This window comes from Harpia harpyja, chromosome 9, assembly GCF_026419915.1.
Source record: "Harpia harpyja isolate bHarHar1 chromosome 9, bHarHar1 primary haplotype, whole genome shotgun sequence".
NCBI lineage: Eukaryota > Metazoa > Chordata > Aves > Accipitriformes > Accipitridae > Harpia > Harpia harpyja.
Window position 1 is genome coordinate 643,009 of NC_068948.1, and position 27,266 is coordinate 670,274.

Here is a 27,266-nt window from a genome sequence, read left to right on the forward strand (position 1 = left end):
ACCACAGAAATGCCCATGAGAAAATAAATAATTCTTCGTTCAGTGAAAGCTTTGGATTGTATTAGACAAAGCCTGGGGCAATGTAATGAAAGAGGAAGATAAAAAGAAACGGAATAATTACTCATTCACAGAATGTGGCAAGAATCCTACTGGAAAAATATGTATGGAAATACTTATAATTAAAAACTGTAATAATGCTTGCACACAAAGGGCTGAATTAAGGCAACCTGAAGCCTGATATATCCTATGTTTAAGATGGTTGTGAGGGCTTCCATGAACTGAATGGACACTAATGTGTCTTAAGAATCATGTATATAAATTCAGGCAATTGCTCCTTGCCCCGCACCACTGAGGAGCTACTCTGTGATGAAAGTCACCACATTCTTGGTGAGGAGAAGCCTTCCAACCACAGCCTCCTCTAAATTTAACTGGAACATCTCTTCAGTCCTTGAACACGCAATGGTTCCTAGCACACGTTCGCAGGCCTGGTTTCCACCAGAAAGGACACGTCAATGACCCATAACAATTCACAGCAGCAGAACTGCTTGGCTCATGTATTACATACATGTCCTCCAAGCAGTTTGCAGCCTGTGAATGGATCGGATTTGCTGCTCTAATTTCATCCGCAACAGGCTCTTGGCTTGCAAGACTGCCAGGAATAGGGGCAATGTTTCTCCATAATCCCAACGGACATTGGTTTGGTAAGTGTAACACATCCCCCTCCCTCCCCAAGACACCCTGAGAGGCTGGGGCTGGCACAGCTTCCCATTCTTGCTGCAGACTTTTCCAAGACACTCAGTGGAAAAGGTCAGTATTTCGCACCAGCAGTAGATCTTCTGCTTTTTATTCCATCATCTCGAGCTGACACCCGCACAAGATATCATCCTTACTAGAAGGGCAGAAACTAAACAACTGCACTTCAGTGCCACAAAAATAAGAGTGGGCACGGCTGTACAGAGCTGGGGAGCAACCAGGGGATGCTGACAGATGTGGTGGTACTGTTGGTACAATTGCCTTAGCACCATGCAAATGGGAAAATGAACCTGAAACAAAAGGGAGGGCCTAAGATACCTGCTGCCCCTTCCCTAGCTGTCAGTCTTCATTCCTAAGCAATTCAAGCCCAAGGAAAGACGTTGAGGCATGCAAGGAGAAGAGGAAACAAAGACGGGGCTCAGGGTTAGAGCATCCCACTCGCTCTTCCTCGCACTGGCTGCAGACCCCGCACACTGGCTCAGACTTTGTCCGAAAGACAAAACAGCTTTGTGCAGCTCTGAAAATAAACTGAACTTGCAGCTAAAAACCTTTGACTAGTCAATATGCTCCAGTCTCGATAAAGAATATAAAACAACCCAAAGTTTCCTTCAAATCATTAGAAATCCCCCACGTGATAGTCTTTTCCTTCCCCAATTCTTTGTCCTTACCAGTTTCATGGTAACATGAAAAGACACCAAGAAAACTCCCAGCCAAAGCTTTACCAGCATAAAGATAAGGTGTAAGGGCTTATTCAACGTTAAAACATTATGGGGATACATTGTGTTTAACCCCGAGACGTGCATCCTGAATTAAAAGAATTGTTGAGACAACTGGGAAACAGGCAAGGCTTCAAGAATACTGCAGCCCAAGGGTGCAGTGGCCCCTAACACACTGGAAACTTGGGTCTCCAGTTAAATGAACAACACGCTTTTACGTGTCATTCCTAGTTTTATGGCCTTGGTATAGGGTAGAGCCAAGTAAGCATTACAGTGAGATTTCAGTTCAGTCTTGCCTCATCCATGAGAAATTAAAACAATTAATACGATCATGGTTGGCAAGCACCTGCACATCAGACTTCCCGTAGTAAAGGTTTCTTTTATCTTTAGGAAAAGACAAACCCAAAATCCAGCACTCACAACCTGAAGCTAAATAAATGCAGACATGAAATGGTGCATGTATTTTGAAGGTGGTCAGTAGTTAACTCTTCAAACAAAAGGATACAGCAAGTTATCTCTTATCTAGGACTTTCTAATATGAGATTTTATAACTGAAAGCAGAAGTTTGAGACGTGATTCAAAGTACAAGGCAAGATCCCACAGCTTCTCTTAAGGTAATGGTCCCTCCCGGTTTTTAAAAACAAAGACAACACCCTCCCCATAGTTTTGCTATCTAGCCCATGTCTCACACAGCACTGAGCACAACACAAACAGTGGGGAGGGGTTACAGTGCCTGGACCTGTTCAGATTCTGACTGAAGGTGAAGCTCTAGCTTTCCAAGTTCATAGGGTGCTTTCTTTTGCTGCAACTGTAACACTGATGGTAATTTTGTGTAAGATTTCCTGTGTGTATCTAAAACCTAATTCAACTGTAATATACTTCTGTACAGAGATCTACAAGAGACCAGAATTGCTCCACGTATTAGTTGCAGCTATTCCCTCCAAGATACATACTACAGAAATGGAAAATATGGAGCTTGTAGAAGTACACTGAAGCGAACAGAATAAAACCTGAGATGATAAATGTCTCTGCTCTTTGGTGCTCCCTTTGTTCAAGTGTATCTGCATCCACTTGTATTTGCTGTATACAGGTACAGAAACTCCTGGGAAAAGCCAGGCACAGTATTTATTGGCTTCAGCAATTCTGGATCTGCAATCCACAATGTAAAGTCTATAGAGACATACACAGGGTAAATGATAAATACTACGAAGGCAGCACTAATCAGCATTAAGAGTACTTACTGACTACTGCAATTCAGAAATAAAATGGAAGCAGCAAAATCTTTTTTGGGAGCAGTGTCCACTCACGGCAGAGAAGTGTGAAGAGATGACAGATTTCTAAATCCTATTTATGAAATTGCATGTGTAACTCCATTTACTCCAGTAGCCCTAAGATTCTCATTTCTGTGACCGTGTGGGATTAACTTCTTTGCAAAGATACTTGCTCGGGGTTAGCATATGCTATCAAGAGGCCAGTGTGCAGGTTTCATGTCTTGCTAATCCACTTGCCCAGCCCAGAGTTAGACATTTTAATAGGTCTATCTGGGCATTGCAGTACATACACCAGAAAACCCAGATAAGTCAAAAACAAGGTGGTGTGAAAACAATAAAAGCAAGGTTCTTACTTTGTGGGACTACAGGAAACACGCACAGGTGGACCGAAGCTGTCTGTAACACAGACTCCACGACATGAAACCACCACCTACAGAAGGACTCTAAAGTCTTTAAACCTCTCCCGCCTATGGTCAAAAGCACGCTAAAGAACCAGCTCTGGGACAGCCGGTCTTCTCCAAGGGACTTATAGCAGAGCACATGCGTCAGCATCTGCTCCATTTCTAGCAATGCAGCTGGTGGTCAAAAGCTGAAACTATTCAAGAGTACTGTCCTTCTTCATGCCTCCTCCTACGGGCATCGATCCTGGGTTCATCAGCAGGTACCACAAGCAGGTGCACTCTGCAACCACCCACAGAAGTCCAAACGTGTTCCGAACGTGACATACCTGTATACAACACCCCCAGGGTTACAAACCAGTCCCAGGAACGCTGTGGGTATAACAATTTAAATCAGCAGTTCTCAAACTGGGACACCCTCAGGCTTTTTGCTGGAGAGGATGCAAGTCATACCTGAAGGGAGGAAGGCATCAGTCACCCCAGGAGAGCTCCCAGCTATTCTTCACTCCTCTGCTTACCATGCCTAGGATCCTCCTTTCCACAGCACATACGTGAAGACTACAACAACTCTTTGAGGCAGTTTCAAAAAAGAAAGGATGACTGATCCAAAAAGTCAGGATCTGCTGAATTAGGGGTTTCTCTGAAGCACAGGCTGAGGGACGGGAGGACAGCCAGATGGGGACAGGGCTGCAAGGAGACCCAGCAGGAACCCAGACAAGGGGACAGGACCTGCGTGACCCAGGTGGCACCCAGAGGCTTTGCCACAGTGCGAGCTGTCATCCAGAGCCCCGCACCGTGCGGGTATTTGACGAGATCCTGTCTTAGCCCCCTCACCCACGCAAGCCCTTCCTGCCTCTTCCTTCCGCCCCCTTCGCTGTTCTGCTACTTTTACCTAAATCCACCTCCCAAAAGGTTTCTGGCATGACCGTGCAGCTCCTCCCCTACCAGCACTCTCTTTTTCGGTCCTGACAGAGGAGCCGATCTGCACCCCAGCAGCCATCACCAGCACAAGCTCCGGCTAGCGCCGAGTCTTTGCACGGCACCAGCACCGCCCTGGTTTCTGCAGCTGGCCCGGAGACACCAACAACGGGGAGCGGAGAAGCCCCTCAGCCCTTGCAGATGCGGGCAGCTCTCGCCCTGCGGAGGGGCAGGGAAGCAGCCCCGTGCGGAGGGACCCCAGACCGAGGGAGGCTGGAGGATGCGCTGGGACCGCAGGCGCTGCCAGCGAGCGCCCTGCCGGGGGGGCCTCCAGGCTGCCCAGACCCGCAGGGCGCGGGGAGCCCCGCCAGACGCCGGTGCTCCAAGGCAGCCATCGCCGCACATGCCTCGAGCTCCGGCGGCGGAGCTGCGAGACGCCATGCCAGGCACGCTCGCTACCGGGAGAGACGAGCGCTGTGCTCCTTCCCCACCAAAAACCCCGAGGCCTCCTGCGTGTAAGCTAACCACAACCCTTTGAGAGGCTCGTGTATTTACAAACTGAGGCATGTTGAAATCAAAGGGGATACCATATGACATAATTCACATTAAAATGTCAGCAGGCTGACAATTTATAGAGTCAATCCACCGAAGGTGGGGAGAACTAAGACGTGGTAATTGTTTAATTCCCGCTTAAACCAACAGCAGCTTTACCTTCAAACGCAGTACAATGTGCAGGGCCTTTCAGGCGTGCTGTCAGCCAAGTGATGCCAGCCCCTGGCACTCGGCCAGGAATTAGATAACAGCGTTAACTATTTATAGGCACTTCTCACCAGCAGCGAGCCGGGCGCGGGGCTGGGGAAGGCAGGATGCTGCTTGGAGAAATGCAGCTCCAGCCCACCCCACAGCAAATATTTGCCATCAGCACAAGGACAACCTGTTTTTCAGGAAGGCAGAGTCCCTCTCCTTAGGGCACTCAAGGCGCAGCCTCGGGTCCCATTACCGTACCTCATCGACGCACGGCACACCTTCTCCTCCGGAGGAGACAACACAGGGCTGAGCGCTCTGAGGGCACTGGCTAACCAACCTGCTTGCACAGCGCCTGGCATCGAGCAGCCTTGACCCCGGCTGGGACCTGCAAACACCACAGCAGCAAAACAATGGAGGTATGAAGTGCCCCAGCCATAAATTACTTCAGGGCACGCATGAACTTTTTACCCCAGGTAGATCGCAGCAGCTTTGCCCACGTCAAATATATTGCGTTGTTTTGTGAGACACGACACCAGGCTGCCTCAGCTTGCCGACATCCCTTGCTCACAGACAGGCTGCTGGCAACACGTCTTGTAGCCTGTAATAATGCATAAGGAAGGCATGAGAGAGAAATGTGCACCACTGGGAAAAATTTTACCTGGATAAACCACAGCCAATAAATTTTCTATAAATGCCAGCTAATGCTGTCCCTTTGAGAGCAATGGGAAGGGACTGTGTGGACTCCAGAGTCCTCTGCACAGACTTGCTGTCTGTACATAAACAGTAACACCTCATTCTCTCTTCTACCTCATTAACTGAAACGCATTAAAACAAGTGTGCATTGGGAGCAGAAAATGAGACTGTTAAACCAAGCTGATATAATCCTCATCAGCTGTGGGAAATGAGAACACATCCATTACGCTGAATCAACTGCGCCAACTGCGATTTACTGATAATGTTAAGACCCCAAGAAAGATGCTCTTCCCCCTCAACTGTATCTCTCCTGCTCCTTTCACACTAGGCAGTTCAATCCACCATCTTCGGGACTGTCTTCTACGTTACATCCAGAGCACTGGGGTCATTTTCCCCATTCCAGCAGCCACCCTCCAAGCACAGTGCTGTGGGCCTTGGTCCAGGACTGCAGACAGCGTTGTACAAGCCTCCCGTCCCTGGAAGGTATCTGCTTAGTAAGAAGTAGGGAACCCTCTGACTCTGCTGCTATGAAAGCGGAATAAAAGGCCAAGCCAGCAGAGCACACACCCAGAAAACGGGATGGTTCAGAATCATAATCACAAACCGGGACATTTGCACGCAGGGTGACAGTGTTTGACAACGGCAGGGTTTACCTTGGGTGATGGACATGCTGCTGAGCCGTTCGCACCTTGCCTTAATGTTACCCCCCTGCAAAACAGCACAAAGGGGAGAAAATACCACAGCACCTACGTATAAAACCATCAGCACTAACACCACTGCGTCATTACAGGCGTCCCCCTGATCCCCCAGGCTGGCGGTCAAATGCAGCAGGAGACCGAATCGGGGTGAGTCTCAGCAGAGGCGACAAGCTGTCATGCCGTGACCACTGACCTTCAGCAGCAAGGGACCAGCTCCGCATAAGGATAAGGAACTGCTCCCTTCTCCGGGGGGGGGACGGACATGCCCCCGCCCTTACAAGCAAAGACTTGCTTGAGATGTTGGAGAAACGCTCATTTTTTCTGACCCCAGGGAGCCAGAGTAAGGGAACCCTCCCGATGGCACAGGAGGTGCTGGCTGCGGGAACCGGACAGACCACATTCACCTCAGACAGATGAGCGGCTTCAGGCCCTCCACCAGCCTTGGGTTTGAACTGCTGACCTTACCGGCGCAGCTCAGGTTTCCCAATTCTCTTTGCCTCGCACCAAGCAGCGCTTCTGGTGCAGCAGGACAGGGTCTCCTCTCCCAACGCCTCTGCCTCACCTCCGTACGTACAGCAAGAATGTAAACAACCACTTCAATACTCGCATCTGCTATTTCAGAGTTTTTAAACCAAACATAACCATTAAACAGTTCTCTCGGAGTGCAATTTCTTTGGAGCGCAGTCTAGACTCGGCTCTCTGGGGTTCGTTCCTTGATACAAACCTTGGGGAGCGAACAGGACACACCAGGGTCTAAACTGGCAGCTTCCAGCAGCCTGTGCAGGCATTTTGAACAGGGTCCATGAAGTCTGTTTAACCAGCATGATGTGTGCAACAGAATCACAAAGAAACAGGCATTTAAAGTGACATCTGTTGGATTAATTAGCTGTGTAATTAGCCTCCCCTCTGTGGAGATAGGCTTTGTTACTGCTGCCTGAAACTTCCCCAGGTGATTTTCTTTGTAACCATCGTTCTCCAAGCATGAGAAAGAGAGGAGTGGGTGGGACAGGACTGTAATGCCTGTTCAGAAAGAGAGGCAGGAATAAAGTCTAGAGGCCATTAGGCAGCTGAAGGGAAATAAATGGCAGCAGGTCAGAGGACCCTAACTGCCACATAAACATGGTGAAACCCAAACAGGTCACGTGCATCGATCCTTGCAAGTTCTGTAACTGTGGGCAGGCCTGCGCAAGGGATGGAAGGAAGGAATACAATTCAGATTTTTACATTCTCCCCAATTAGATCAGAGCATCCTGGCCTCTACCTCCTGCATCACCTCCCCACTCTCCCCAGCTTGCGAGCCACCCAGCTGACAAGGGGGGAGTCAAAGCAGGCTCAAACAGCCGTGTCACAAGGCAGCGACTGCATTTCTACCCGAGTCACCGCAGCCTGTTCTGCTGGGCAGAAAAATTCTGAGATAATGCTTACGACAAAGAGAAAACCAGGGTCCTGGGATTAACTGCACTCCACTGATGATTCAATGGCCAAATACATGCACCTCCTTCGAAAATCACCTCCCTGCCTCAAATGCAGAACAAGAGAGGGGAGGAAGGAATCAGGACATTCATTTCTGGTGTCAGGAAAAAAAGCAATGTAACAATGGAGCTGTACGGCAACTCCAACATAAATCAAACTAGCACCCTAAGCAAGTATTTGTACTGCAAGTTGATCCCAGCGGCTTTTCCATACTGTGCCAACATCCAGACTGTTAATTCCTCACAGCTTGCGGCAACGGGAAGAGTTCAAAATATGGTAGCGGGAAGACAGTTTTGGAGAACAATGACACAGCACTGTGAAAAATCAACTGACTGCAATACCTCCTTATTATCTTTACTCTGCACAGACATGGCAAGTCCCTGCCAGAGCCACACGAGCTGGAGTCTGCTCCTGCTAACACATCGCCAGCACGCTGGCTTACTGCGTCCCGGCAGAGGGATCTGCAAACTCCTGCAAGGTAGTAAGGGGCAAACTGATATCGCTAAGTTTTTAAATAAATATTCCCCTACCATCTTAAATGCTGCCGCCCCCCCCCAGGCGCTGGCACCCCCTGGGTACTGCCAGCACAGCCCAGCACAGCCCAGAGCCCCCCGTGCCGGCTCCAGCTGTTCAGGCGACGGTGCCCACGCGCCCAGCGCGCGCGGCCGCACGCTCCAGCACGTGGTACGGGACGGTACGCTCACGCTCTGCCCCGCAGCTCTGCGGTGTGGGTAGCAGTCTGGCAGAGAGGCAAAGTAACCTGGAGACGAGTATCTTCAAACAGCTGCAATAAGGTTTACCAGAGCTTGTCCAACCATACCCAAAGGCACGACTTTCAGAGAACCTGTTGCACAAGTGTAACTTATTGCCTAATTTGAATTGCAGAACTTGATTGCACGCATTACAGTGCAAGGCCAGAATTTTTAGGACTGGCAAGTAGGACCAAAAGAACATTATGGTATTAAGTTATGTATTATGCATACATTATTTATTGTAATTTAATGAATTTCCTAGGAGATCGCAAACTGCAAACATAGAGCCTCCCATGCTGCTTCCACAGTAATTTTGGGGACTTTAACTGTTACAAAATTTTATTCAGAAATAGCTCAGTTATCTCAGGAGGAAAGATGACAAAGCGCCTTGTAGCCTGGTTGTACTAGCACAGCTTCACAGAAATGAGCAGTTCACGCCATGTCACACAGAACAGGTTGGGGAAAGCACCTTATGGCCTCCTTCCTAGCTTGCAAATCAGCCCACCGCTAGAGATGGATGTTAATGAGTGGCCATCCATTATTTAATAAGCTCGTCATCAAAGAGCCTGCAGCTGCACTGCTGTTACCTGGCCAAGGCTGTTACCCACGGTGCTGAAAACCTGACTCTACCCCAACCATGAAAAGGAATTCAGAATATTTCCCAGGTCTTTGAGGCATACTACCCAAAGAGAAACATGACCGCCCAGATGGGAGCACAGGATCATCAGGCAGGGGAACCACTCGAGCACAGATTTCAGCAGACACCGGCAAGCAGGGGCTTACAAGCCCCGCACTGCAACTCCACTCGCTAGCTTCAGCCTCGTACAAACCTGTCCCCCATCTCCTCTGCCTGCTCGCTCCCGCAGTCCAGGCTTGTTCCAGTCCTACCTGCTTGTCTTCGACTACGTGTATTAAGCACCTGCAGGAACATCGGGATAAGACCCCTGACAAACAGGCCTGTTACCTGTCTCGGACAAATCTCATTTCAGCTCTCCTGCCTGGAGCTCCCCCTCGCAGTGCTAAATTGACAGGCAGGAGAGCAAGTGCACACACACGCTTCTGTGCCAGCCTGTGCTCACAGTGGCTGAACCCAGAAAAAAAATCCATGTCTTTCAGATCCACACCAGCATCTCTGACATACATTCACTCTCCACGCTGTCCTCTGCAGAGCAGCAACCTCCCACATCAGTACAGGAGAGACAGCAGGTCCCCAACAGCTTACACCACCATAGCAAGGTCTCCTAGAGCTTCTGTCAACGGCCCTACATCAGAGCAATGACCATAACCACCTCTGTCCTCACCCTGAAGGTCTCAACAAGCATCATCTAAAATGGGAAAAACTCCTGCTTTGAAATTTAAGTATTCATCCATGCATTCCAAAATTACTAGGATAAAAAAAAATGAACCATAAACACAGACAAAACTGGCATCACGCATGGGGAAAGGTTATACAAGATTCACACTGATGCCTCATCAAAATGACGACATCTTGTTGTGAGAGGACAGCTGAGGTCCAGGACAGCTTTGCAAGACCTTTCTTACTCCCCTGCGCTCAAGCCTCTCCTCACCAACCCACACATCTTGGTGAACCAGAGAGAAACCAAGCCCAAACAGCTATTTGTAGTTGTTCACAAGTGACTGCTACAGAAACTGTGAAAAATTGTCAATTTATGCAGATTAGGATAGAAACTTGTCAAGGTGTTTTTTGGTTGTTTGGGTTTTTTTCTTGGGTTTTGATTGATTGGCTGTTTTTTTTAACCCATTCTAACAAATATTTTGACTTCTAAATCCTATTTGACAGAGAGGTTTTAGCTGTATGTTTTGGCTATGTCCTAGCTCCTGCTGTGTTGATCACTTGCTCCTGTTCCAGTTGCAGTCTTCCTCATTTGTTATTCAAGTTGCTTTTACAGGGTGGTTTCTTCAACTAAGCTGTTAGTTGCACATGCCTCAGTACTTAGTGGAAAACTGTTGAAAGAAAAATCTAAGTGACTGAAGTCCATAAATAAAACATTCAGCAAGCAGTGCTGTGTATTCTCAATAGTTTTGATTTCAAGCCTTTCAAAAAGCAGTATAGAGAAAGCGTACCCTGTACCAATATACTTTATTATTAAATATCTGAAGGAAGGTAAAAACATACTTTAATGCCAGGGTGATGTGATGGAGCAATCTGTCACTCAGAGAAATGTGCAGTCCCAAGAGGGAGGTTTCTGAAAGGGTTAAATGGATAGCGAGTGTTTTTTGTATTAAAATACTTGGCAATCCCAACAGGATGTGAAAGTAGAACCAGATCGTAGGGGTTCGTTCCTCCTGTAATTAGCTGTACTGTGAAAAACAGTTTTGTGTAAAAGCAAAGTACTGCTTGAATTTCTTCAAGCCTGGAAGAAGGCAGAGCGCCCAGAGCTTGCTAAGGGGTGCTGCTGGGGCTGGGGTGACTGGTTCCCCATCCGGGGAGCTGAGCCAGGAGCTCAGCCCGCCAGGCACAGGGTCCAGCACTGAAACCCCTCTTGACTCAGATTCACAATGTGTGCAGACCGGGGTGTATTTCACAAAGTTTCTCTGGCTACGGGTTCAGCAAGGCTCAAAGTTCATTCCAGATTTAAGCACACCCTAGTCCTCAGAACCGCTTCAGTTCATAAGCTTATCTTTCATTATGAGTTTATCCAAGACTAGAGGATGGCAGATTTGAATTAAAGGTTTCGGAGACCAGCTTTAAAAACAACTTTGTGGAGAGACTTAAATGGATATTCACTTGTGAAGCTGCTGTTGGAATTTTAACTTAAGATCTTGCAGGAAATCAGCTAGAAGCCCCTTGTAGGAAATCAGCTAGGAGTCCCTTATACTCTATAATTTAAACAGGTTTCTGGCACAATTTGTGTTACTCATGAGTGTAATTCAGAGCTCTGATGCTGCATCTGTAGTTCAAAAGATAAACGTGCAAAAATAAACCCAAAACACACAGAAGGCAGACAGTGAGTAAATCAAAGGTTAATACAGCTCTAAATCCTCTGTAACAAGCCCGACAGACTCTTTGTGGGCAACTTTACCCTAAGAACCTTAAAAGGCAGAGATCGAAGGAGGTTTTTGATAAAAATCAAAACCCAAACGTGTTTTCTTTTGCCTATGCTAAATCATTTGGGTATTTCAAAGCTGAATCACACCAGCTACTCGCAGCTCCGGCAACGCCGAGCTGAGCTCTCTCGCACCCCTGCAGGGTCCGGAGGCTGAAGCTGGGCTAGTTCCAGGGGCTGACGGCGGAGCCACCACTTGCTGGCAATGGCCGGGGTAGAGTTTTCTGCCGTCCTCTGTGTGACAAAGACAGACTTCTACACCAGCGGCTGCAGAAGGATGGACTACACAGAGTGCTTTCCAAACTTCTGGTAGGCTGATTAAAACACACGAAGGAGAGAAAAATCAAAAACCTTTCCACTTTAGTCTCTTGTATCTTGGAGCCAAAAGCCAAGAACTGCTTTTATTTGCTTCTCATTGATGTCATTAATTTTCTGATTTTTTTTCTTTTTAAAGCTTGAAACCCCAAGATATTTCTTTAGAACTCTTTACCTGACAAAACATAGAGCTTTCTGACACTGAAGTCCTACAGGAAACATCTACTGTCAGCCAAGTGGTGGGATGAGATGACTCTCAGCTTTACCTTACTGTAGAACTATGGCATGCTTAACTCACAGTAATAAAAAAAACCCAGTAACCAGATTTTAATAAACTAGCAATTTCCACTAGCAGTGAAATCTGTGAAAGGAAACAGGGCAGATCTAAAACAATCCTTTTCTAGCACATAACCAAGCCTTCCAGCTACCAGCTATTTGAGAATTTACTGAGCTGGAGCTTGTGTCTCAATGACCATCTAATGAGCATTGATGTGCCAGCTCCTCACCTATCTGTCCTGCTCCTTCTTCAGTCCATCTGTGTGTCCACTCTCTACAACATTCTGTGGCAATGAGATTCACAGGTAAATGATATGCTGTACAAAAAAAGTATTTTTTTCTATTTTAAACCTGTTGCTAATTGTACCAGATGATCCTTACTTTTTGTGCTAGGAGGAAAAGGTGAGCAACTGCTGCCTATTCACCTTCTCTGCTCCATTCTGGATTCGTGTGTCAAGCTAACTCCGAAGTCTATTTATTGTCTTCACTCAAGTCATTCCAGCTAGCTATCATCCCTGCCACTTTCTCTGGGCTTCTTTTAGTTTTTTTAATCCCTCCTAAAATGAGCTAAATTGAACACAATATTCAACCATCAGGCAAACCAAGGATTTACACAGTTCCCATGTTTTACCCTTGCCTTCTGCTTGCCACTGAGCATTGAGTTAATGTTTTCAAAGACATTGGGAATGATTCCACATCTTGCAGGAAGAGCAATTTTAAACTCTCTTTTGCTCTTTTCTTTTTTTTTTTCCCCCTTTTCTTTTTTTTTCATGATGGGGGGAGCAGGGAGAGAAGCCCAGACATTCACCTTAGGGCTGTCTGCCCTCCATTCCTCTAACACTTTCTGACACTGAATTTCATCCATCATTTCCTGTGAAAGCACTTAGTGTTGTAAAGTTCTTCTGGAACCGTCATCCAGCTTTACATCTAAGCAGTCTACATTTTTTTACCTTATAGCAGATTTTTAATCTTGTTTTTTACTCCATTTTTTGATCACTTACAAACACAGAAAAAAACCCATATCTTTCTAATATTTTTTCTCCATTGTGGAAAGTTAGTTTTTATTTTACTTTTTATTTCTCATCGTTCACCTCGCTATCAATTCACAGACCTCTTCCCCCAGTGACAATAACCACAACTTCGCTTAAGAGCTGTTCATGAAGAATCTTGGCAAAGACTCTGGGAAACCCACTGCCCGTATGAACCAGCCCAGTCCTGCCTGGAGGCTGGCTGACTCCTTCAAATAACTAGCAGTGCTGGGACAACCTTCTCTTCCAAAAGCCTGCTTTTTCCCCTTTCTAATCCATATGGCTACTAAGACTCTTCTTATTAGAGTTGCTACCGATTTGCTGACTTAATGCTTTGTAGTTTCTGGCACACATTACTGCCAGGAGTCTGCCATTTCACGTGGAGGTTCCTGCAGAACTCTTTACTAGAGAGTCCTGGTAACCCCAGTGACTTCTTCCTTCACTGGTACCTCTAACTGAGACCACCTCTTGGATTTATCTTATGTAAAGAGGCATCCTTCAATTCTTCTCTGAAACACGGGTGAGAAGAATTCACTCCTCCTTCCCTTCCCCATACTGTGGTCCTTCTTCCCTCTTCCTTTTTCTACCTCCCCTTGAAATACTTTCCTATTTAATCATGTTGGACTTTCTCTGGACTTTGGCAGGGTTTCCCCCCCCGCTCCATTTTCAACTTTTTCTCGTGGGTAGTATACATTTAATACAAGCACCTAACGTGGTTTTAAGTAAATCCTCTGTGACCTGCACATATCACACCCTTTTAATTTCTCTAACAGTAGCTCACCCATTTTCATGTACTTTTAACTTCAAAGCTAGATACTGTTATGGTAAATGCTCTTTTTGTCTGTTTCTATTATGGAAGGATATTGAATTTGAATGCATTATCATTATCATTCAGTAACTACATCTCATACAATATTCCATGCATTATCTGGGATTAAAATCTTCCTGGGATTTTCCAACAAGTTTCTTCAAGTTGACGCTTACAGCCTCTAGAAGTTTAGTCACTGCGTCACACACTGCCATGACGCTTTACCCCATTTGCAGAGTGGTAGCTAAAAAAAGTGTCTCCTATTGCACTTTCTACATTGCAGGCTGTCAAATTTCCCTTAGCACATCACAGCCACCATCCTGGTCCAGTAGCTGGGGATACAGCCTTGTATACTTTTCTTAATTGTGCGATGTAAATCACTGCTGGGGATTCTATGGTATTTTACTGGAGTCAAGTTAATGCACACTGTCACCCCAACTTCTCTGTCACTCCTACATGTTCTGCACTCTCACACTGCAGTGTCCTTGGGATTATCTTCCTTTCCACCAGCTTTCTCCATTGCCTATTTGATCAGTATCTTCATTTAAGACTAAGAGCCCCACCACAGCTCTTCGATTAACACCGCACAGAATATATGCTTTTGGTTTCAGTCTTTCTCGTGTATTGTACTTAACTGGAACTGTAAAGCTTGGCTCCCAAACCCCAGCACAGCTCAGCATCTTGCTGCAGTTACTCCAGCTCAGCCTCCCCGCTCTCAGGAGACACACACACTCCTGCTGCGCCCACGGGAGAGGTGGGACAAGACACACGCTGCTCCGCAGCAGAACTGGCAACTCCCACCACCTTCTGCTGGGTTTGTAGCTGCACCTCCTGTTTTCTTTTTCACAGGTCACCTTCATTTCTTTCCAGGTCAGCACAGACCCACCAAGTTTCATCATGGCTAGTATCTTGAGTACTGATATTAAGGATTTGTTTTCCTGCACGCTTTGCATCTCCTAGTTAACAAAGAACCTCTATGCAGGGCATCACGTAACCCAAACCCTCTCCTTCAGACTCCCTATTCCCTAAAAAAGTTAACTCAGCACTTGGAAAGACTGAAAAGGAAGACAATGAATGAACTCACTGAATGCACTCATTTAGCAGTCTGGCCAGCAAAGTGTTTCTTCAGTAGTTCTTTGTTTGAACTTCTTCCGAGTTGCAGGTTTTGCACTAGAGATTTTCAGGAAGTTGTAGGAAACGTCCAAACTTGGCTCTTGCTCAAGCAGATTAATTCCTTCTGGAAATTCCACCTGTGCAATAGATGCCAGGAACTTGTGCCCAACCTCTTCCAGATGTGGGGAATGCTGCTCTGCTTCAAGTTTGGTCTAGCTCTCTGCAGTCACGAGGACACAAGGCTTAACTTTTGTTACAGTAAGCCTGCACTTGTCAAGAGTTTGCACAATCTCTGCCTCTCTGCTTACAACCACCAATGTAACTCAACCCCAGTCTCACTATATTCATCGGGCTGTCCTAGCTAAGAGATGAAGGGACTTCAAAAAACCCGTCATCTACATCAAGCCAGTACAGCCACCTCAAAAATTTAAGCACACACATTTACAACAGTACTCATGCTTTCCAGGTAGTTTGTCAGAATATAAAAACTACCAACCGCACCAAGGAGATAAGCAGTCATGGTGAGAGGCACAAGTACCACATTCCCCAAACAAGTGCAAGATAAATGACAGGATTTCCAGTTTAGTCGCAGGATTTTAGGGGGACAGTAGGGATTCAGGGAAAAGATAAGAATAAAGGAAAGATTACCAGACCCTTCCAGTTTCTTGTCCTAAGCAAGGACACCACTGTGGCATCCCTGCCCCCTCATCACTGACAGGGGAAGAGGTCTGATGCAAGCTATTGCGAGGTGCAGGACGAAGATGGCAGCAGAAGACCAGACCTTCTCCTCCGGCACTGGAAGCATTGCAGAAGACTAAAAGGTTCACCAGACTAGGGGCTAAACAGTGTCTCCAGATTACATTTTTTGGCAGCAAGTAGCACTAACAGAAGTGGCTCTTGGGCAATGCAAGCAGCCAGTAACATGCGATTTAAGAGAAAAATGGCAAAAAAGCAGAATAAGGAGGATTGTGTGTGATAAGCCTAGTATGCGCTCTCACCCAGCAGCATCTGGAGAGGATTTTCTCCAGCAGGCAGGGAAGAACTCGATTACATCCAGTTAACTGTGCTCTAAACTGATTATGCATGTGCCAGGCTAATGGATTACATTAGCAAGAGGAAAAATAACATCCAATCAATCTCAATTTACTGCAGACCACACCAAGGCCTGAGAGAAGAGAAACCATTCCGTGAACTACCCCCACTCCCGCTGCATCTTTTCAGCTGTCAAAAGAGACATGGCATTACAACCACTCTGAAGACTGGAAGAATTGCACTGAAGCTTGCTTGATCCATAGACAGGTTTTTCCATGAAGTCTAACACTGATTCCAGCTATGCTGGAGCCAGAGGCTGTGGATCCAGCCATCCGCTGTCTCCTGCTACAGCCTTTATACAGGCATACTAGAAAGCTAATATACGGACCATACAACAGACTTCATTACTCTGAAATGTGTTATTCTCTGTCTGGTGTTTCACTGCCTTCACATCAGAAGGAATGAAGGGCTATAAGAGCTCTGAGAACCGCCCAGGCCTCTTACAAACCTGAAAACTGACAATTCCTCTTCACCTGTCTGAGCAAAGCATTTCAGGAATCTTTATTACAAGCATCTACAGCTGTCCCTGAGTCTGACTTTGGTGGGGTTTTTTTTTCTTTCTTCTTTTTTTTCCCCCCCCTCGTCAGAGTGAGAGAAGTCTAGTGCTCCGATTGCTTCTTTCCCAGTAGAAACCAGCGTACACGAAGGTCTAGATAAAGAATTTTTAAACTATTGCAATGTGTATTTAAGAGAACAACATTATGTGTTAAAAATCATCATAGAACTTTCAGACAACTCTTTTGTACCCCAAACTGAATTCCACAGAGGAGATACAATTCCTCAGCTGGATTTTTAAAGTCTCACTGAGACTCTCCTGCCCCTAGTATCCAAGCTGATTTTACTCTCTCAGGTCTCCTGGACATCTGAGAGCAGAGACATATGTGTAGATCTGACCATTTTTAGAGTCAGACTCTGCTGTGCTATGCTGAATCCCAGCTGATGGTGGCAACAGCAATCGTCACAGCAGTCCTGGCCTCAATAGTGAGCTCAGCAGAAACATACTGCTCCTCTGAGCAGTTCCCCATCAGCTCCAGGCAGGTCCAACAACCATAGCTCAAGGCAAACCTTCTATGACGCTCCTGGTTGTCTCTTTCCTCTCTGAATTTGCTGGAACTGCTCATTCTTAGGGAAAATCCAGGAGTTTTGAAATCTGATGTGTCTGCACCATGACATGGGTGGGCTACTGTACAGTTCAATGTCAAGTTTTAAATTCCCATTACATAAAGAAAAACATTCAAAGAGATAAGAAGCACAAAATACAGTCTACGTGTATATATACTTATATATATAAAAAAAATCTAACCACATTTGGGGGAAAGCAGGAAGAAAAGGATGAGGACAGAAAGAATATAAAAAAACCTGAGAGAAATGAAAAGACAATGAGTGGGATAGCACGTGTGAATGGAAGGTATGTGGCTGCTTAGATTTATGGCAATTCGTACCTGATTGTTCATACTAAAGCCATTATGGGATGATTAGAGAAAAAGGTGAAGCTTTAAGTCCAGCGAAAATCAATAGAAACGTCTGGAGCAATTCTGCTGCACGAGTGAAAGGACTATTTACTGTATCCGGAGCTCCTCTTGGGTTACAGCCCACAGGGTTCAGGCCAGTGAGGGGAGGGGGTTGTGAATGAGAGAAACACGTCAGGAAAGAGAAGATGGTTATAAAGAAGACACAAAATGAGGAGGGGGGGGGAGAGTAAAGAAAACCAGACAACAGTCATACACCAAATACTGCCGTGGATGAAAACCTGCCATGCCTCCAAATACAGTCTGTCCATATGCACGGCCAAGTACCTGCACATGTATACAGGCTTCTCTTCCAGCCTTCTCCCTTTTGCAGCCTCAAGTAACACTTTGCTTACAGATCCCAGCATTAACGTACACAGAGCATAAAAGCACAGAGAGAGAGGCCCTCTTCCTCCATCCCTCCCCGCTCCATCCACCCAGCCTTCTCAATGCCAGGATGAACACACTTCTCTGACAACAGCAAAAGCCTTCAAGTGCTCATGAAGAATCTCATATGGGTTAATAAACTGCCTTATGGAAAAGAGACAACAAAAGCGTGGCAAATACCACCTCACACAACGTTTTCAACAGCAACTGTTGAATTTTTGTGCAGGAGTATTATTTATATGCAGTGCTATAAGAAATACAAGCCCCCATTAAAGCACCTTGACATGAACACCCATTGGCCTAAGGCTTTAACAACCACAGTTGCTACCAAAGCGCAGGTTGAAGAGCTGTACCACGCAAGTGAGACTGGGTCCCGCTGGAGAGATCTGAGCAGCTCGTCTCCAAAGGATCACAATCCACTGCGGTTCAAAATAGATTTTCCTTTGTTCCAGCACTTGGGCAATGAAGGAAGATGAAGCAAAGCCAACCCTTACCTTATAGAGCTTCAGGCTGGCCTCATGCCTCGAGTTCACTGTGTGAAGACGCAGCTTCTCTAGACTGTTGGTGTAGTAGTCACAAGCATTGCATTTCAGATGTACCGGATTCCCAATGGCCACACACTTCAGCCTCCACTCATTGGCCTTGCCACCCTCCTTGATATGTGCTACCAGCTGGTATTTCTGCACATGCTTGTCCGTCTTACAGTGGAGTTGGAAGTTTGCCTTGAGCTGCGTGTTGTAGCGGCACAACTTGCACTGGTACGAGTCCCCCATCACTGCCTTCCACTCGTCTTCAGGGAGGCTACGCTCCACATTCATGTGGAGGCCCAGCATGTCCAAATTATCTGTAGTGAACTTGTTGCACACAGCACACTGGAAGAGCTTCAGTGATGGGTCATTTGTTTGTGTGAAACTCTCACCCAAGTTCATTAGCTCCTCAGACACCAGCTGTCCACCACCTAACCGCATGTCCAGGGGGATCTCTCCACCCACTGCACGAAGGAAAAAGGGGAGAAAGAGGTCAGAAAAGCTGAATTCTTTACTTGCCAGAAGAGAAGCACAGAGCAGAACATACACTGCTCTCAGTGCAACTCTTGCACCCACCAAACGCACAGCGAAAAGCCAAGCACTGCTGTCCCTTCGCTTATTCCTCTACGCTGCTGGTCAGTACCATACCTGAAGAAAAAAAAGCAATCGCAGCCGCCACGGAAGGCTGGGAAAGGACCGCAAGAGCCCTTGCCACCCACCTGCTGAAGGAGAAGTATCCAACCCTCTGCCTATGAAAGGTGGCAAGAAAAACCCTACAAAGTTTCAGAGGATGAAGAATTCCTTAGCACTGCACTGAAAGTCTCCGTGGCCATTTCAAGAACAGCGCACCACTTTACCCTGTTTTTTCTTGCCTACCTGGAGAAGCAAGAAGCGTTACCTCATGCAGTACCTGAGCACAGTTCCTAATAAAAAAGGTCAACAGTCACAAGTCCAAGTGATAGGGGTACTACAGTTAGGTCACCGCACTGCTGTCAGAAGCGGGCAACAGCGCAGAATGTGGCAAGTACAAAAAACAATCCGAAAAGTGCCACTCTTGCACTATTAGATCTCATCTCTTGCCCAAGATTTCAAAATGGCGGACAGTCTCCTAAAAACAGCGTTGACAGACGCTTTGTATGCCCAAGGAAAAGAAAACCACTATTAATAATGAGAGTGCAAGAGCATGTCAAGGAAAGCCAGCAGGATGCTTACTGTCTTTAAGTGTCAGATCTACTCTTCAAACCAAGAGCTGAACTCTATTCACTTAAAGTAAATGAATGCAGCAAGCTCTTATTTACATCAGAGCAGTCTGAAGGTATGGACAGAGACACTTTCCTTTTCTAACATTAACTTTTTATGCCAAAGCACAGAGACCAACCACCAGTCTCTTCTTAGGACCTTTGCTCCACCTTGCTCTCCTTTTCTGTTTTTAAGACATTTAGGCTCCTCCTGCAGCTTTTTGGTATTTTACCTTGATCTTACGTCATAGCTCAGCTTAACAATCTTATTAAAGGAACCTTCAGGTCAGCAGTTAGTCAATCAAAATGAGAGATAGAGATTTTATTTTCGTAACTTTTAGTTTCCTTTGTTTCAACCTGTTTGCTGAGAAGCAGCCAACACTAGGAGGACACTCAAAGTTCAGGCAGAACCGCACTAACCTTTCTGAAAGCATACAACCACAGTTGGTGCAGACCACAGCTTTGGGCAGTGTACACGCTACTATCTTTCCTGCAGAAATGCAATACCACAGTGTTTATTACAGTCCTAAGCAGGAGGAACTACAGCTTACAAGACAACCTGGATGCTGAGCTTGTTAGAGGAACAGCACCTCATTTTCATCAAACAGATCTTGTGCTCACACAGAGAAGAACAGGTTGGAGAGGGAAAGTCCCATCTGCATGCACTGTCAGGAACCTGTCTTTCCATCAAAGCAGTCAACAATCTTTTTTCTTGATCCACTCTATCCCTCCCTGCCATGGCAGAATTATACCCTCCGTACTGCTACTCCTGCATACCTGCTCACTAAATATCAGAAGAGCAGGGAACAAACCTCTTGCCTTCTATGGTCCATATCTCCTAATTGTAGTGATTCTTCTAAGCATCCCTTTTAGGCTATATCCTGAAATCCTCTCTTTAAATCAGTCTTTCCTGAACACATTGCGCAATAAAAACCCCAAAGCAGACTCTTATGAATTATTAATATTCTACTCAAATCTAGTTTTGGACTGAAGTGTAAAAACAGGAAAAATCTGCTTCACTTCTAGCAAAGTTCATAGTGTGTGTATATGAGCCTAATGAGCTGAGCTCATGTCAAGTGCTTATTGACATGGGAATGGCCTCCCTCCGCAATCCTCAGCTTGAGATTTGCAACCATCAAGTGTACAATTCCTAAATCACGACCCAGGCAAGCTCACATACATTCGAGGCCTTGTCATGCACTTTAGGAGGCTTTACTTAAAATACTCCCAACTTCTCTCCTGCCAACTGCCCTGTGTTTCAGTAAGGAGGGTCTCTGAGCTCCAAAGGGCGCCTTCCAAGAAACCCACTACAGATGACACCCTAACTTTATACCCTACAAGCTATATTACAAATGACTGTCTATTACATCTGTTGGAAACTTGAAGCTATTGAAAATACACTAAAAAAGACTGTGTCCTTGATCTCCCAAAGATGCAAGCTGGGATACCACAGGGGAAAAAAAAAAAGGGGGGGGGGGGGGGGGAGATAATTACTTTAATTTATAGTCACGAGTTCCTCCGTTTTCTTTTTCATTTTTTTAGTATCTTGTGTTGTTGTTCTCTCATATGACTTTCATGTCCTTCTGGACTAATAACAAACTGTACTATGAATAGCTGAAGGAAAGGAGAACATGCATGAGACCAGTGAACCAGTAATGGAGCGCATCAGTAATAACAGCATCAATGGACAAGGTTAGGGAGGGCAGAGCGCAGCACGGAGAAATTAGTTCAGAGGAAAGCAGGTAAAGTAGCAGATTCCTTTTCACATACTTTCTCAAGGCACTGTGAAAAATTCTCAGCAGCAGCAAAACAGCATAAAGACAGCAGTAATTTCAGTCAGCATCTGCCACACCTGAAGCATGGGGGGGTCTGTTCTGCACCAGTTCTCATCCTAGAGTGCTGCAAAGTTTAAACACACCGGGAAGCACATGCACACTGGAAGCGGCTGCTGCTGGCCCTGGGCAACATAAGCAGCACAGGGGAGGAACCTAGCAGGACCTGACCCTCTATGCCCACTCTAAGTCTAATTCTTGGGCTAAATTGTATGGGAGTAGGGTGTGCCCCCTACAGCACCAAGCACAGTGCCAACACAAACACGATGAATGCTCGTTGTCAAGAAAAATCCATTTGGTAGTTCATTTTTAAGTGCTTTTGTCATCTGATGAGAGAAATAATCTTCTCTCTCTCTCTCTAGCCATTCCCCTCCAGTTTAATAATTCTCATCTGGTCAAGCTTTGGATCTTTTATCTCCTGCTGGCATCAGAGGAACGGTTTCAGCTCAGTTTCTTCAGCAAAGGAACACCACCCCTTCCACCGAATTCATCACAACTCTCAAAACTTGCTTACCTTTTCTTCTCAGGGCAACGCAGCACGTAACAAACCAGCTCAACATCTGCCTCTGAGAGCACCAGCAACTGATCAGACCCTCTCACAAACTACTCACACGCCTTACCAAACCAAGGAAAAATCATTATGAAACAGTGTAGTAAGGATGCTTTCCACGACGAGGAGGAATGTTTAATGCATGTCAGCAGTAATTCATCCATATCTACTGTTTATTAGCTCCCTACTAAAACTCTTAGAAAACGCACCAGAAAAGTAACATATTTTCCCAAGATCAGAAAAACTGGTCTGGGGGAATGCAGAAGAGAGGTCTCCACTGTGTAGTCTCCATCCTTGACCACCACACAAAGGCAACTTGCCGCACTGCGGCTGCACTGCTCAAGGGGCTGCAGAGACAGAACAAAGGGACGTGGCACGCAGCGCCCAGTCTGCGCACGAGGGTTTTGCGGTAACGCAAACACAATCCCTCCCTTATACATGGACATGGTGGAAAACCCTTCAGCCTCACCTAGAGATGGAGCCATTGTTGCCATGGGATTGGTGGGATCTAGCTGGAATCCACCCATCATGAACTGTGCATCTGAGGAAGTGCTGTCCATCTTCAAGTTGGGAAGGTTCATGTTCTGTGCCAGGTAGTACTGGTAGAGCTCGGCCTCGGCGGGGGACGGCAGGCTGCCGAGGCCCAGGTGCCGGTTGTGTTGGATTTGGGACATATTTTGCTGAAGCAGCATCATATTGTGCATGTGCTTCTCACTGGTCATGTGAATACGAAGGTTTCTAGCTACGTTGGTCTCATAGTCGCACACCTCGCACCGCCACGTAGGTTTGGTTTTTGGTTTGGTGGGGGAGGGGGCCCCACAGGTGCTACCAATGTTGGCTGCCGCGGCCGCCGCGGCTGCCGCGGCTGCTGCCGCCGCCCCAGCGGTGTGGCTGAAGACTTGCTCTCCCCCTCCGTTCTGCAGGTTTTGCATGTTGTTGAGATGCTTGTCGGACTGCATATGAATACTGAGGTTGCCTTTGGTAGTAGTGGAGTAGTTACAGACCTCGCAGCGGAAGGGCTTGTAACCACAGGTGTAGCTCTCACCCCGTGCCAGCCGCGGGTGTGGCTGTCCACTTTTGCAGTAGACGCAGGAGCCCCCCGGCTCGGGATGTTTCTCCTTCATGTGCGCCTCAAGTGTCTGCTGGTACTTGTAGTGCCAATTGCACTTGGGACACTTGAGTGTCTTACATGAGTTGCGAGAATGCATCATAGTCATGTGGCCACCCAGCGACCGCGAGGAGCCCAGGACCGTGTCGCACTTTGGGCACTCCACGCCGCTCCCCGAGGGGCACTCCCCACCCCCAAGTTCACAGAGGGGGCCAGCATGCTGGTGATGGGAGATGTAGCTCCCGTCCTCACCCTCCGCGCTCTCATTTGGTTCTGGTGCTGTGGCATTGTCTTTATTGGCACTTTCATCGATAAAGTCCAGCCTCCTGCTGCCCTCTGCCACGCTGGCTCCGCCGCCCTCATTGTTAAAGCTTAAGTGATTCCTCCTGTTTGCACCATCAAAGACAAAGGAAGAAGCAGAATTAGAACTAGTAGAAGCTGTGCCCCGCGACAGGGTCTGGAGCACGTTAGGCATTAAGGGAGAGTTAGAAATGCTTTGGTTTGAGAGAGCAAGGTCCTTTTTGCTGCTGCCGCCGCCTGCCACAGCCCCAGCGTCCTCCTGGGGCCGGTCCTCCAGTTCGTCCTCCAACTCGCTCGGAAACAGTCCTTTGCAACCCTCATCGTCCTCATCTTCTTCCTCTTCCTCCTCCTCCTCTTCCTCCTCCTCCTCCTCCACATCCTCCTCCTCCTCCTCCTCCACCTCCTCGACCGGCTCTGCCTTTTCCGAGAGGCTGTCCTGGTCACCCCCCTCTTGCTTCTCCCCCTCTGCCACCCCAGGGTCCTTCCCCTCTGAGGATTTGGTGGGACTGGAAGCCAGCGGGCCCAGGGGGACTGAGGTAATGGGAGTCTTCAGAGCCGAGCTGGTCAGCCCGCCCAGGTTGAGGAGCGTGCCAGGGGCCAGGACGCCCGCCGGCGGTGGCTCCGCTCCGCCGGCCGCCCCGGCCTGGAGGGCCTGCTCGCCTTCCATGCAAATGCCACTGAATTTACCATAAAAACTGTGTCCAGGGCCTATGAGGTTAGCTGCAGAAACGAGAGGGTGCTGAAAGGTTTTGTTTTTTGGTTCCAGAAAGCTGACAAGGGGTTCCTTGTCTTTGCCTATCCCTTGGATGATAGCGGAGATGTTCTTATTGCTAAGAATTTTCCGCTCCTCCTCACTCAGAGTCATTCGGTGGTCGTGCACCGCGTGGGTCACGAACGAGCGGACATACCCAAAGGAGAGCTTGCACAAGAAACACATCAGGATGGGCTTCCTCTTCCCGTAGAGCACAAAGCCATCGAATTTGGACAGGTCCACATTGTTGGGAACATCTTTGGATACGCAGGAGCTTTTGGCAGAACCGTCGCTGTTCAGGTAATCCTTGTTGCTTTTGTGTCGCACATCGAAGACGCGGAAGCTGTGCAGGACGGGGCTGATGCCCGCCAGGGCTGAGGTATTCGGGAAGGCCTGGTCTGAGCCCTCAAACCACTTCCCGAAGGATGAGGCTATGTGGAAGGTGTTGATGATCTGTGGGTAGACGGGAGCGGCGGCGGAGGGCTCTCCCTGCTTGGGCAGAGAGTTCGGGAGCAGCGAGGAGAGAGCCCCGCTGCCGCTGCCGCAGGCGCCTCCGCTCTGCACCAGCTGGCTGAGGCTCTCCACGATGTAGGCCGAGCCGTCCGGCTGGTAGACGATCTCGCCGGCCAGGTTCTCCACGTCGCTCTCCTCCTCCCCGTCCTCGCTGCTCTCGCTCCCGCTCTCCCCCCTCAGCGGCGGGGGCGGGCGGGCGCCGGCGCAGCGGTGCTCCATGTAGCTCTGCAGGCCGGCGAAGGAGACGGCGCACTGGCCGCAGCTCACCTCCTTGCCGGCGGGCTCGGCGCCGGGGCCGGCCGCGGCACTGCTCTCGGGGACGCGCTCGGGGAAAGGGACCCTCAGGCTGTCCAGGGGGCCGCGGCTCTCCGCCGCGGGCTGCTCCATGCTGCCGGCCGTGTCGGGGAGGTGGGCGCTGTTGAGATCAGTCCATTGCTGGTGCTGAGGGATGCCGCACCCATTGTCCTTCCCAGGGATGACGGGCGAGTCACAGCCTTCCATGGCAGGGCCGGCACGGAGCGCTCATTGCACCCGGTACGGCTCGGACCTGCGGGTGGGGAGAGAAGGAGAAAGGCGGGTGAGTCGGGGAGCAGAGGCGGTTCCCGTAAAGACCCCCCACCACGAAGGCCACCGACCCCGCTCTTCGGGACCGGACGGGAGGCTGCGAGAGCTGGTGCCCCGAGACGGGCTCCGGGAACAGGCGGCCCGGTCTCGGGTAATGCACCGCTGGAAACGAGCCATGGAAATACAATGGAAGGAGGAACGCAAGAGGCAAATCGAAGGGACCTGGAAGGTGGTGAAAACTTCCCCCACCACCTTTCCCGAAGGGAGGCAGGAAGACCGTAGGACCCGCACTGCCGTCCCCAAAACCTTAGATCTTCAGAAAAACAAACAAAAAACTGGACGAAAATGTAACAGAAAAGCTTTTGACAGAAACAGAGTTAAGACACTACAACAAAACAGCGCTGAAGCTTTAAAACTTTGTAAAAACTGTACTCTGCGGCTCCCTCAGCCAGATGCTGTTATTTTGGGGTGATTCCCTCCTGTTAACGGTTCAGGAAGCACAAAACCGGAGCTACCACACGTGCACCTCCATGGTAGACCATGAGACCCAGAGCAACCCACAGAGATTTCGGAGTAACAGCGTTTGGTATGCACAGGAGATTTAACTGCTGTTTTCTGGACAGAGTTTAAACAGGGAGACGTCAGGAGAGAAACCAAACAGGAAATTCCAGATCTGACAAGGGTCCATCCTGGGGATCGGAAAGCGGTCAGCCCACCACGCTCCAGGAAGCTCCCAGAGATCCTGCAGGGCACAGCCTCTGTGCACAGACGGCTTCCTCTCACGCCCAGAGGCAAATGGCCGATGCCGGTCCTAGAGGAGAAGGAAGGATGCCCTTCCCGCTATTTCTATTCCACCAAATACAACAAGACCCGGAGAACTCCCACTGACTGCCAGGCAGCCAGCAAGCACGGGCTGCTGAGCATGGCCCACATCCACAGCTCCCTGCCACCTCTACCCCATTTGCTGCATCCTGCCAGTCCCTTGCACTGCAATCCTAACGGAGCCAGTTTGGCAGGACACACCTTTCTAGAGGTTACAGACCTATGACATTAGATAGTGCTACTGTTAGGAGCTGGAGCATTGTAATGCAGACCACAGAGCAGCAGGAGATTGCCAGTTCAGCTGCAATCTTACCAAGAATCCTGTCTGCAAAGAAGCACTTCTGTAGTCTGCTTCCCATAGAGAGCTCCTGTGCAAGCCACATGGGAGGAAACACCAGCAGAAATTAAAGCACTGTTACCTCAACTGTAGAAGTGATTTTTACCTGTGGTCCACAGATTTCCCATCTATAAAAGTGATTTTTACCTGTGGTCCACAGATTTCCTCGGGTATACAGATACAAAGCATCCACAGAAAACAACTGAGGAAAAACTGCGCAAGCAGAGGCCAACTTCACCACATTTTTACAATCTGTGAACCAAGAGACATCAAAAGACTCATGCTCTAGATCCGTGGTCATCAATGTCACACAGGAATTTTTTCACAGTATTTTTACCTTCTACCAACTGAACATAAGCACCACTTTGCTTGTCAGACTATGCCAAAACTGAATACATGCTTGGGGAGAGTTTTTACTGATACTTAGTATAAGGGTTAGGGGGGCAGGGTGGGTTTTAATTTAACAATATGCTGTTACTCTTAAACTGACTCAGTGGGATCTACTCTAAATAACATACTTAAAGTTATACAAATTCTTTTAGTTCCTTCTTTAAACCTCTCTCATTTACTACAGCTTCCTCAAAGTTGCTCTCACCTGAGCATCCTCCAAGCAGTTGCTGCTTCAGCTCATGAGATACTCCAAGCAGTGCACAGTGCTGGAGCTCTGGCTAGACCAGACTATCAGTCAGGACCCCCTCCACCCGTCTGCA

General features: G+C 47.9%; 1 protein-coding gene across 2 annotated transcripts in view; it reads right to left on the bottom strand.

Annotated features, from left to right (window-relative positions):
• ZFHX3 (zinc finger homeobox 3) overlaps positions 1-27,266 on the bottom strand; it is a 344,347-nt gene that overhangs the window by 90,375 nt on the left and 226,706 nt on the right. For both annotated transcript variants that reach the window (XM_052795595.1, XM_052795594.1), the window contains 2 exons: positions 22,631-25,380; positions 18,509-19,005 (listed from right to left, as the gene is read on the bottom strand). In XM_052795595.1, the coding sequence (XP_052651555.1) occupies positions 18,509-19,005; positions 22,631-25,334 (3,201 nt within the window). In that variant the 5' untranslated portion in view covers positions 25,335-25,380. The remainder of the gene's footprint in view (positions 1-18,508; positions 19,006-22,630; positions 25,381-27,266) is intronic.